Source organism: Mustelus asterias, chromosome 21 (assembly GCF_964213995.1).
Source record: "Mustelus asterias chromosome 21, sMusAst1.hap1.1, whole genome shotgun sequence".
Lineage (NCBI taxonomy): Eukaryota > Metazoa > Chordata > Chondrichthyes > Carcharhiniformes > Triakidae > Mustelus > Mustelus asterias.
Genome location: NC_135821.1, coordinates 8,188,661 through 8,200,966, shown reverse-complemented (window position 1 = coordinate 8,200,966; position 12,306 = coordinate 8,188,661). Strand labels below are relative to the sequence as shown.

Here is a 12,306-nt window from a genome sequence, read left to right as displayed (position 1 = left end):
GTGGCTTGCAAGAATGTCCACGGATCCTCAGTCTGGGTACAACCATTGCTGGAATGGGCGCCAAAGTGACTTTTAAGCTAAATGGTAGTCAGTGAACTACTTCAAACAATATTTGGGGAATTAATATTCATCCTACTCCTGAGTTTATTTTTCTTTGGCAATTTCATTTTGCCCTTTTATTGAAGCTACTGAGTGCCTTGCAGAGTAACGGTTGCAAGGATACCTTTCAGTAGCTCATTCTAAATACTTATTTAAGCCTAGGCAACAAATATTGAAACACTATTTGACTCAAATCCTCAAACCATCATCTGGTTTGATAATGCTTAAATTTTAAGTTCCTATTGTGAAACTGCCATTAATTTATCAAAAATGAACCGGTGGTTTTTATTGATTTCAGATAAAGGCATTGGTGTAAGTCGAAAAGAACTTATGCCAACGCCAGAAGTATGCTGAGTTAGTTACTATCACCAGGGAGGCAACGTCAGTGTCCCACACAGGGATGAGGAGGGGGAAGAAATCTCCCAACATTCCAACTCCTAATTGCTATCCAGTGTTCATGTTATGGGTATCTGGTGAGGACAGCATCAGATTTGACAGCAATGCTTTCCAGATCAAATAACCTGCCAAAACCGAAAGAATGGTCATTTGCCCAAGGTTGGCGGAAGGCAGCCAGTGCCCAAGAAACATGTTCAAGTGATCAACATTGCTGTAGACAAGAAATTTGGAAAGGGGCAAGTGACTTGGAATCAGACCTAGCAGATCAATGATCAGATATTTCACAATTCTTCTGTGTTAATATGTTGAGGAAGATCTTGCACAACTGGAAATTTCCAGAAGTGCAGGACAGTTGACAAAGAAAACTCAAATGAGAGAAATCTTTAACCTAATTTTTATCCCGTCTATTGGTAGTACAGAACTTGCATGTTGCTGAAAAGAGAGAAATGTTGCCAAAGCTTTTTGTCTTGCACTCATCAGGAAAAATGATCAGCCAATCATTGGGTCGTATGGCCTACCTACCTGGCATCGTAAGCTTAACTCAGAGCCTGCAGCAGAGGTATCCTGGCTATCCCGATCAGATCATTGTTCACTATGTATTGCACAAACTTACAAATAGACTAAATGCTTTCACTTTTGGACCTGAAGAGTGCCCGGTCTACCTCAAATTACCCTGGAAAGACAAAGTTTCTCAAACATTTTAATAGGTTGTGAGCAAGTTGTTTCATGCTTCCACTATGTAGTAGCGGTGCAAATGGTGTTTTCCACTAACAAGATGCTGCCATCAGTCCAGGTAGGCTTTCTGCCTACCACACTATTGAGCAACGTCCTGTATGAATTTCAGCGCCCGTGTATACCTCCAGCTGCTTCTAATAGACGGCGTCCAGATCGTACTCAACTAGTCTGCGCTTGCAAAACACAAAAACTGTCTGCTGATGGATGTGACTTTGCAATTGGGCAGCACGTGCTGAGCAATCCTGAGTGTGCTAATAGCCACACTAACAACCAATTTAGGATAATCCAGCTCACATCTTGGCTCATTTTCACTCGCTAGAAGTGACCTGTGTTCATTCACAAGGACCATTCTCTGCACACAAAAGGAATACATTCAAGCCTTGCAACTTACCCAGGAGCTTTCGCCATGTCCTGGCCGATCAGAGGCTTGCTCACAAATCAGCACCCTTATCTCCTGTTGTGATCATTTCAAATTTGGAATTTTTGTGTTTGTCCTGATGAGTTCAAGACAAAAAGCTTCAGAAGCCTGTATTTCTTTTCAGCAATGATTTTTAGCCAATAAATTAGATTTCTTATAACCCTCATGAGCATAAATGTAAGTTAGCTCATTCAGTCACATTATAAAATATAGAAAACTGATTAATTCAACCCTGGATTATACAATTCTTTGCTCTCCTGATTGGAGGAGTCTGTTTCATTCAAGTGAATGGAGTGAATGGCAGTACCTTGTAGCCCATGGTGGTCTTTGCTCCAGGGTATTGATGCTTGGCTTTCTCTGATTGGCCCACAGCCCTGGAGATCAATTGGAGCCTCGGGATTCCAAATTGAATCATGCTTTGCATAGGTAACTAGTCCCTAACAGATTCCAGAAAATGGTCTGTAGTTAATGGAGCAAAAACGTATTGGCCTCATCTGTGGGGTCTGAGGTCAGTGGAACTGATTCTTGCAAACAGCTTCAAGTCATTTACAGATGATGAATAAGGTTGTAGATGAAAATCCTCTAACGCAGCATGAAAACAACTACCCTCGACCAATCACTTCAAGCATGATTGTTTTTTGCTGCTGAAACTGTGTTTATTATGTGCACTGTGGTATATTGGGGATATAGTGCATGTATTCTTATGGGTTAAATTGTGTTTTCTGTCTATGAACACATATAGGAGTATCGCCTTTTTTTTGATTTCTCGTTTTTATATTTGTATCTAGTAACATTTATTTATCATTCTTCTGCAGGGGTTGTTGATCTACTTTTTGACACTGCTCATCTGTTGCTTGTATTTATTGCAGTTCTGAGGCCAGATTAAAACGACGAGTTACTTGGGCTACCTCTTTTGCACCTTCCAACAATTACCTACTAATAACTTGCTAACGCTTAATGTTAAACACCTTTGTGTAGACCCCAACTCTAAAGAATAAAATTCATGTACATTAAATCATTAATTAGTTACTAATGAAATGGAATAGGCTTCAATGTCCAGTGTACATCATGCCCAAAACTGTCTAAGTCAACCTCTGTGTGTGTAGTAAATTGAGAGGTGGTGATTTTGAGAATAGTTAGATTGAAATTGGTTAAATTCTTGCCACCTGTTCAAAATTGAGTTCTTTAACAGCTGTTGATGCGGGCAGTGGGTGGGGGAATGCCTCCTGTTTGATTTCTGGAGTGGGAGTGAGTTTTTCACTCTGTCTCTATGTCCCCAGGTACAGATGATGATGAACCAATGTTTTAGACTTCTTGAATCTTTGTCTTATTCTTTCAAGTCCCAGTGTGTTTGCCTCTGGTTTTCTTCTTCCCTCTGTATAGATATGCATTTCTGCTGACTGCTTATTCCATATTACAACAAAAATTATATTTAAAGAAAGGGAGAACTTAATGTTATGTGTAGTGTCTTTTCCATCCTTGGGGCATCTCAAAAGCATTAGACAGCTAATAAACTCTCGTCAATTTATGCACAGCAAGGTCACATAAATGGCATTGAGATAATCGATCAGTGAATCTCTCTTGGCGGTATTGACAGAGAATTTTTTATAGCCCAGAGCATCAGGAGAACTTCCTTTTTTACTTGAATATTCATCGAATCATCTTCACACTTCACAATGCTTCAAGTTTTGTGTCATCCGTAAACTTTGAAATTGTGTTCTGCACACCCAAGGCTAGGTCATTGACATAAATTTAGAAAAGCAATGGTTCTATTAGCAACCACTGGGGAGTCCTGCTATATACCTTCCTCTAGCCCAAAAACTACCCTTTACTGTCACTATGTTCTCTGTCACTCAGTCAGCTTTATATCCATGCTGCCACTGTCCTCTAATTTATGGGCTTTAACTTTACTGACAAGCCCATTATGTGGCACCACGCCCACTGCATTACCTTTATCAGCTCTCTCTCACCTCTGTTAATTAAACACAATTTTAATTTCACAAATCTGGGCTGTCTTCCCTTAATTAATCCACATTTGTCCAAGTGGCTGTTAATTTTGACCCAGATTACTGTTTCTAAAGAAAACTTTCCCACTACTAAGATTGAATTGATTGGCCTTCAGTCACTGGGCTTTTTTATACAGGAGTGTGACCTTTGCAATTTTCCAGTCCTCTGGCACCACCACTCTATCTAAAACAGGAAGATTATGGCCAGTATCTCTCCAATTTCCACTCTTACTTCCCTTTGCATCCATGGATGCATCTGCTCTGGTCCTTGGACTTGTCAATTTAAAGTCCAGTCAGGACCTTTTTATTAATATTTAACTCATCCAGTGTCTCGATTATCTCCTCTTTATTTCAGTAGCATCTTCTTTCATGGTAAAGAGAAATGCAAAATATCCATTTAGTACCTCAGCCATTCCCTCTGCTTCCATGCTTAGATCCCTTTTTTGCTGCCTAATCCACCCACTCTTTTTACTATTTGTGCATCTATGGAAGACCTTTGGATTCCCTTTCATATTAGCTCCCAGTCTCTTCTCAAACTCTCTGTCTCTCATTTCTTTTTCCACTTCCTCTGTGAACCTTCTGTATTTAGCTTGATTATCACTTGTATATGAACCCGATATCTGTCATAAGCAACCTTTTGCATCTTCATCTTAATCTCCATCTCTTTTAGAACATAGAACATAGAACATTACAGCGCAGAACAGGCCCTTCGGCCCACGATGTTGCACCGACCAGTTAAAAAAAAAAACTGTGACCCTCCAACCTAAACCAATTTCTTTTCGTCCATGAACCTATCTACGGATCTCTTAAACGCCCCCAAACTAGGCGCATTTACTACTGATGCTGGCAGGGCATTCCAATCCCTCACCACCCTCTGGGTAAAGAACCTACCCCTGACATCGGTTCTATAACTACCCCCCCTCAATTTAAAGCCATGCCCCCTCGTGCTGGATTTCTCCATCAGAGGAAAAAGGCTATCACTATCCACCCTATCTAAACCTCTAATCATCTTATATGTTTCAATAAGATCCCCTCTTAGCCGCCGCCTTTCCAGCGAAAACAATCCCAAATCCCTCAGCCTCTCCTCATAGGATCTCCCCTCCATACCAGGCAACATCCTGGTAAACCTCCTCTGCACCCTCTCCAAAGCCTCCACATCCTTCCTGTAATGTGGGGACCAGAACTGCACACAGTACTCCAAGTGCGGCCGCACCAGAGTTGTGTACAGTTGCAACATAACGCTACGACTCCTAAATTCAATCCCCCTACCAATAAACGCCAAGACACCATATGCCTTCTTAACAACCTTATCTACTTGATTCCCAACTTTCAGGGATCTATGCACACATACACCTAGATCCCTCTGCTCCTCCACACTATTCAAAGTCCTCCCGTTAGCCCTATACTCAACACATCTGTTATTCCTACCAAAGTGAATTACCTCACACTTCTCCGCATTAAACTCCATCCGCCACCTCTCGGCCCAACTTTGCAACCTGTCTAAGTCTTCCTGCAAACTACGACACCCTTCCTCACTGTCTACCACACCACCGACTTTGGTGTCATCAGCAAATTTGCTAATCCACCCAACTATACCCTCATCCAGATCATTAATAAATATTACAAACAGCAGTGGCCCCAAAACAGATCCCTGAGGTACACCACTTGTAACCGCACTCCATGATGAATATTTACTATCAACCACCACCCTCTGTTTCCTATCCGCTAGCCAATTCCTGATCCAATTTCCTAGATCACCCCCAATCCCATACATCTGCATTTTCTGCAGAAGCCTACCATGGTGAACCTTATCAAACGCCTTACTAAAATCCATATATACCACGTCCACTGCCTTGCCCCCATCCACCTCCTTGGTCACTTTCTCAAAAAACTCAATAAGGTTAGTAAGGCACGACCTACCTGCCACAAAACCATGCTGACTATCACCTATCAATTCATTACTCTCCAAATAACTATAAATCCTATCCCTTATAATTTTTTCCAACATCTTGCCGACAACAGAAGTGAGACTCACCGGTCTATAATTCCCGGGGAAGTCTCTGTTCCCCTTCTTAAACAATGGGACAACATTCGCTAACCTCCAATCTTCTGGTACTATACCAGAGGCCAACGACGACCTGAAGATCAGAGCCAGAGGCTCTGCAATCACTTCTCTTGCCTCCCAGAGAATCCTTGGATAAATCCCATCCGGACCAGGGGATTTATCTATTTTCAGACCCTCCAGAATATCCTGCACATCCTCCTTATCAACTGTAATACTGTCATCCAGTGAGCTCTACTTTGGTTGTTCTACCTTTCCTGCTCATGGGAATATATTTTGATCGTACCAGAACCATCTCTTCTACCAGCCCGTTGTCATTACAGTTTTACCTGTAATCTTTGATTCCAGGTAACCTGGGCCAGATCTGTTCTCACCCAATTGAAATGACTGTCAGGTATTTTCATTCTGGATTGCTCCTTGGATTTTTTCATAGCTAACCTAAACCTTATGATACTATGATCATCCCCAAAGTGTTCCGCTACTGACAATGGATTCCCTTATTCCAGCTCAATGCTCAGAATCAGATCCAGCAATGCCTCCTTCCTCACAGGTGAACACACTTCAGAACACATTGCCTGTTATACTATTATTATCCCAGTCTATATTAGGATAATTAAAGTCCCTCATTATAAATACTCTATAGGTTTTGCACCTGTTTATAATTCTTTGCAAATTCAGTCTTCTATCTTTTTCCACAGTTGGTAGCCTACAGGATGCACCCAGTAGTATCATTGTAGCTCTAATACTACCCCGTCCTCCTCTCTTTCCCTATCTTTCCTCTACTTCTGAAATATTTAGTATGCAGTCTTTCTCTTTTTTGATTCATGTCTCCATATCGCCACAACATCATATTCCCATTTAGCCTGCTGGACATGCAGTTCACAGAACCTTATTAACCACACTTCTCGCATTCACACACATGCACTGTAAACCCAATTTAGCCCTTGCTGCATTCCTCTTAATTCTGACCCCACTATGGAGCTGGTTGTCTCTCCAATTCTTTGTGCACCTTGTTTTTTCTCCTGAATATTACATTCTGATTCCCATCCCTTGCCAACTTAATTTAAACCCTTCCCTATAGACTAGTAAACTGCCTTGCAAGGGCGTTGGTCCTGGTTCTATTGAGATTAACCCTTTCGGCCTGTACAGGTTCCACATCTCCCAGAACCAGTCCTAATGTCCCAGAAATGTAAAGCTCTCCCACCTGCACCATCACGCTATCCACTCGTTCATCTGTTCTGTTCTCCTATTTCTATACTCACTCGCATTTGGCACAGGGACTAACCTGGAGATTGCTGCCTTTAGTTTGGAACTATATTGCCATTCCTTCACTGTCCCTGGGTCAAAATTCTGGAACTTCCTTCTAAACAGCTCTGAGTGTGCCTACACCACATAGACCGCAGCGGCTGAAGAAAATGGCTCAAGGGCAATTAGGGATGGGAAATTAAACTGCTGGCCTCGCCCATGAAATAATTTATTTTTAAATGATCCTGCTTACCAATTTCTTTCCTGGCTCCTTAAAATTTGTTTGCTGGATTTCACCTGTCTGTCTATGCCGTTGGTACCATGATCTAAATTTTTAAAAAAAGTTTATTTATTAGTGTCACAAGTAGGCTTACATTAACACTGCAATGAAGTTGTTGTGAAAATCCCCTAGTCGCCACACTCCGGCGCCTGTTCGGGTGCACTCGGGGAGAATTTAGCATGGCCAATGCACCCTAACCAGCGCGTCTTCCGGACTGTGGGTGGAAACCGGAGCACCCGGAGGAATCCCAAGCAGACACGGGGAGAATGTGCAGGCTCCACACAGACAATGACCCAGGCCGGGAGTCGAACCTGGGCTCCTGGCGCTGTGAGGCAGCAGTGCTGCCACTGTGCCATTCTGTGGTTGTTCTCGGAGTGCCCTGTAGCTGCTCAGTGACATCCTTGACCGTGGCACCAGGTAGCTACAAGCATCCTGATAATGGGATTATACTGCTTTCCCAGTCTTCCTCCTGTCCCCCTGCACAGCTGTGTCAGACATCATGCTGTGACCTTGGCTCTGGCTGAATTTCCTAGAGGAACCAGAACTCGTATTGGTATTCAGACCACAATCCTTGAGTTCCTATATGGAAAGGATATGCATTGAATGGGACTGATGTGCCCTGCTGTGCCTGACTGACTTCACAGAAATAAACATAAGACTTAAAAATATACTTACCAGCCACATGCCAATCGGCTGGTTCCCTTGTGTAAACGTCACTTTATTTTATAGAGATTAATTGAAATGAAAGGTAACATTTATTTAGATTTAAGTCTACTTAAATACACCGTTTAAAACTTGCCAACTTAAAAACCTATTAGGCAATTAACTCATTTCTTAGTTTGACCCACTGCCCTCATGTAGAGTAATAGAGAATGGTAATACTCACCAGCCAAAATGTCTTGATTATTTTTTCACTGGATATACACCGCCTCTCCTCTGCTGCTTCTCATTTCTGCATTGAGACAAGATCATTTCTGATCTGAGTCCTTTCATCACCAGAGTTTTACTCTGATTATATAAACAGAAAATGGTCAGTTACTGAGGTTAAGGGTAAATTGTGGCCCTGTCTTTGGGCACAGTAGTTGTCCAACAGTAAACAAAAGATAAAGTCACCATAGGCTGACAGGATTTAACCAGAGGAGTCCCACACCTGAGGCAAGGGAAAGGTCGAGAAGGCAGCTTTTCATCAATAACCTCTGCCGGTATGGGAATTGAACCCACGCTGTTGACATTGCTCTATATCACGAACCAGCTGTCCAGCCAACTGAGCTAAACTACCCCCTGTTCTTCTACAATACTATGATGGCCAACATGATAGTCTTTGCATTGGTGATGTGTCATAGGCAGCAGGTTCCCAGTCTCCGTGCCACCCGCCAACAGCACATTATATATGAAGAGGGTGAACTGAGGTCCCTAGAACTGCCTTTGGGGACAGTGCAAAGTTTAAGGTGGTCTTCCTCTTGACTGATTTAATGGGCCCATTAATGCACTCAGCCAAAGAGAAAGCAAGAATGTGGCTGGAACTGTTAGAATGTGGGAGATAAAAATCAAGATAAAAATGGCTTCAGTAATGGATACTGAACACAGCATGAGAAGTAGATAAGTATACAAATAATGTTTACTGTATATTGTACCTTTTACAACAAAACAAATTATGAATTGGTTTCATTTTTAAATTCTGGATTTTTAAAATCTGAATATCTGTTAAAAGCTGCTGTGAGATAGTGAGTCACCAACAAAACCTAACATGGGACTTTCACAAAGACACACTAAAAATATTGTCTTGTCCATTCAAAAAAATCAGTGTAGCTGCTCAGTTGTCTTTAATTCTTATTTTACCATTAACCACGTCTCTGTATATTGTTAGAAGGACAGCTATTATATTTCATTATCTTTGGTTGAAGTTTAACATTTAAGGTAGGGACTGATCCCGTTTAGAATCCAGTTTTCAATTTTTCCATTGTCTATTGCATTGGACACTCGCAGGTACAGTGCTGATTAAATGCAGAGTGAAATTGCGCATACACTGAGCAGTACACCTCAACCCCACCTTGTATTTTAAAGCGTTCCTTTTGCTTCGACGTATAGCGTTGGAGGAGCCACCAGTACTACTTCATTCTGACATTTCAATTTTCTATACTCACCATCGTTATGACCTTGCTGAGTACACAGAATGATTGCTAGTTAATGCTGAATTACATTTCATTTGTACTGTGGACTTCTGCCCATTAGGAGCTGGATTGAGTGTGCCAACGCTAATTTCTCTCGAGGCCGTTATTGCTGTGAGAGGAGGCTTTCATGCCATCTGTCTGTGCTGGCTTGAACCCAGGATTCAGAGGTGAAAAGGACAGTGTTCTGACTGTGCCACCCATTCCCTAAAACAGGGACTGCTTACAGTGTAGCTCCAGCGAAACCTTGAATTACGTGATTGGACCATTCCCTGTTAAAATATGCTGTGCTTCGGACAGTCCAGCAATTGAGTGGTATTGGAAATTGAATTCTATTCAAACTGTTTGGGTGGAATAACTTCCACATGTTGATTATTGAAGCTGAGATAGTCCTTGGCTTTGCTGGCAGACATTTACCGATGTCTCTCTGACCATTTACATCGTTACAGTATCTCTACAGCAGCCCCCTTCACATCATCAAAAATTGAATTTATTTGCAAAGAAAAATGTCACTAATTATCTCTCTCATTCTGAATTTTTACAGCCTGAGGTTTATTTCTGTTGAGGCTTTCAGGGTTTGTTTATTTTTTTTCTACATAGTTCAAAATTCCAATTTTAATGTGGCCAGTGGAGAAATTACTCCTTTCACAGTCTGTCCTGTGGCAGCTGGAAGTTGTCTCTCTTGCACACACACATTTAATTGAATGAACAGCATTATTCCAGGCATCAAGGCTAACATGAAAATAGGGAATGACGTTGAGCAGCAAGGCGGGCAAGTTGCATTTGGGTTTCCTACAGTTCAAAAGTCAAATGGATACTATTGATGAAACATTTTGATTTCTCATTATTATAATTACATTTTCACAATAGAGTCAGTTTCTTTGGAATACTTGCTGTGCTTTTGTCTTTTCAGTTTTTTTTTTCAGCCCATTTTTCCGAAAGGGATGTTTCGTAACTAGTGTGTGATCCAACAGTCTCTGGCAATTACCTGGTACTTGTCCAAGATGCTAGACATTTCATGTTGCCAAGCTAATTGTTGGGAAGTTGCAACTGAGCCTGATGCTTTCCTCTGTTAATATGATTTTCCAGCAGAGGTCATTGGATAACCATCAGAAGCAGGACCCAGACTGATTTCCTAACTCCCCTTTAGCCAATGCAGCTTAGAAATAAACAAACCATTTAGCACCCACCAAAGTGCCACCTGAAATCAGTTGTTGTAACTAGTGCCCTGGTAGTACTAGTGGCTGGTGGTATGTGGTCCAGCTGATGAGAACAGCTAATTAAACTTGTCAGACATCTAGGACCACAGACTTGTTCAGTGAGTATTCATGGCCACATTAGTGAACTGGACCATTAGTGAACCTTTAGCTCCGCAGACTGTGTGCTTTGGGACACAATAGTTGTAAACCAGCGTCTGAAAAGAGTGAACCTAGTTACAGTGCTCGGAACACCTTACAAACAGTAACTGTATACTGACCTTGTGTGCTTTCTGTATCCTGCTCTTTGCTGCTTTCATCCATCCCTTTGCTCCTACTCCCATTTTAAACTAAAGCTGTCGCCAATCTCCCGATAACTAACGAGCAGCCCAAGTAACGAGTACAGTTTTGTTTGGCCTCGCCGCTTTTTTTTACTTTTTAATTTTCCAAGAAACATGCATGAGGATGAGAGAGAAAAGTATTGCTGATTGTGGTCATGTACTTGTTCTATTTATAATGATGTGCATGTTGTTCTCCCCCCTTCTCCCGCCGCATGCAGGGATTCGGGTTCGTAACTTTCGAATCTAGTGCTGATGCCGACAGGGCGAGGGAGAAATTACACGGCACGGTGGTTGAGGGCCGTAAAATAGAGGTGCATGTCTTAAAAAAAAATTGTTTCCTTCTATACATTTATTTTAAATGTCTTGCCTCACCTTTTATTTTCTACACTGGTTGTTCGATGGTCATCATATGTGCGTCATTGTTCTAACTACCCCCTTACCCCCCCCCCCCCCCCCCCCAATCTCTTTCTTGCACTCTTTAATTTACACAGTAATTCCTACAGCCTTGCTGACCAGAATTATGTTTGTGTTGTTTTTTTTTTGGCCTCTGTTGTGCAAGGTTCCTTTTCTATTTTGTTTATGCAATGAGAATGTCCAGTTTTACCTCTGTGTCTTTCAAAGCAGGGTGCAAGTAGGTTCCCCTTGTTTTCTGAGGTAAAACTACCGAAACACACAAAGAAGTGAGTCAGTTTTCTTCAACGCAGTGCTGAGGGGTGAATCCATCAGTGGAGTTAGCCTTTCCTCTTGTAAACAAGAGGACCTGTAGAGCTTCTTTGGACTGGCTTTCCAAGCAGCTGCAGATAGCCTTAGGTTAGTGATCAAAGCTACTGAAATGTTCAATACTAAATTCAATATTATCATTAATTATTAAAAGGTGGATAATTAAAGCAAACACTGTATTAACATTCTCACTACCCTCCCATTTACAAACATGCTTGTGTCAAAAACCTATTTGTTGTTGGGCCTGGGGTCTATTGCAAACCAATGATATCTGCAAATAACTTGGAGTACGCTTGACCAAAGAGGGTCTGAAAGCTTGTTTATCTCTCGTAGTTTTGGATAGAATTCTCTTAATTCCAAATGAATTTTTAGATCTCAGATTTCCTCCTCAGCTCTGCCTTGTATGCAGACTGGTCTTTATGAATCATTTAAAGCCTTTTGAGTAAGATGTTTGCATATTTTGCTTTTTTTTTATATTTCCCTCCTCGATGGTGTAGCGTTTAGGGCCCTTCACTTGAGTCACAGTAACCATGGTAACTATACATGCTGGCGATGGTACGCAAGGGGTAAGTGAACCAAGAAAAAACAAAACAAACGAACACAAAACAAAAAGGAAACCCATCTGCCATTTCACGTTTAA

General features: G+C 41.6%; 1 protein-coding gene across 28 annotated transcripts in view; it reads left to right on the top strand.

The window, feature by feature from the left end:
* LOC144509076 (RNA binding protein fox-1 homolog 2-like) overlaps positions 1-12,306 on the top strand; it is a 295,347-nt gene that overhangs the window by 244,413 nt on the left and 38,628 nt on the right. For 26 of the 28 annotated variants that reach the window (XR_013500391.1, XR_013500389.1, XR_013500390.1 and 23 more), the window contains one exon: positions 11,165-11,257. The exons of the other annotated variants lie outside the window; for them this stretch is intronic. Coding sequence is in view for 22 of the 26 variants with exons in the window: in XM_078237387.1 (XP_078093513.1) it covers positions 11,165-11,257 (93 nt within the window). In the remaining 4 variants the exon portion in view is untranslated. The remainder of the gene's footprint in view (positions 1-11,164; positions 11,258-12,306) is intronic. 28 annotated transcript variants of the gene reach the window in all.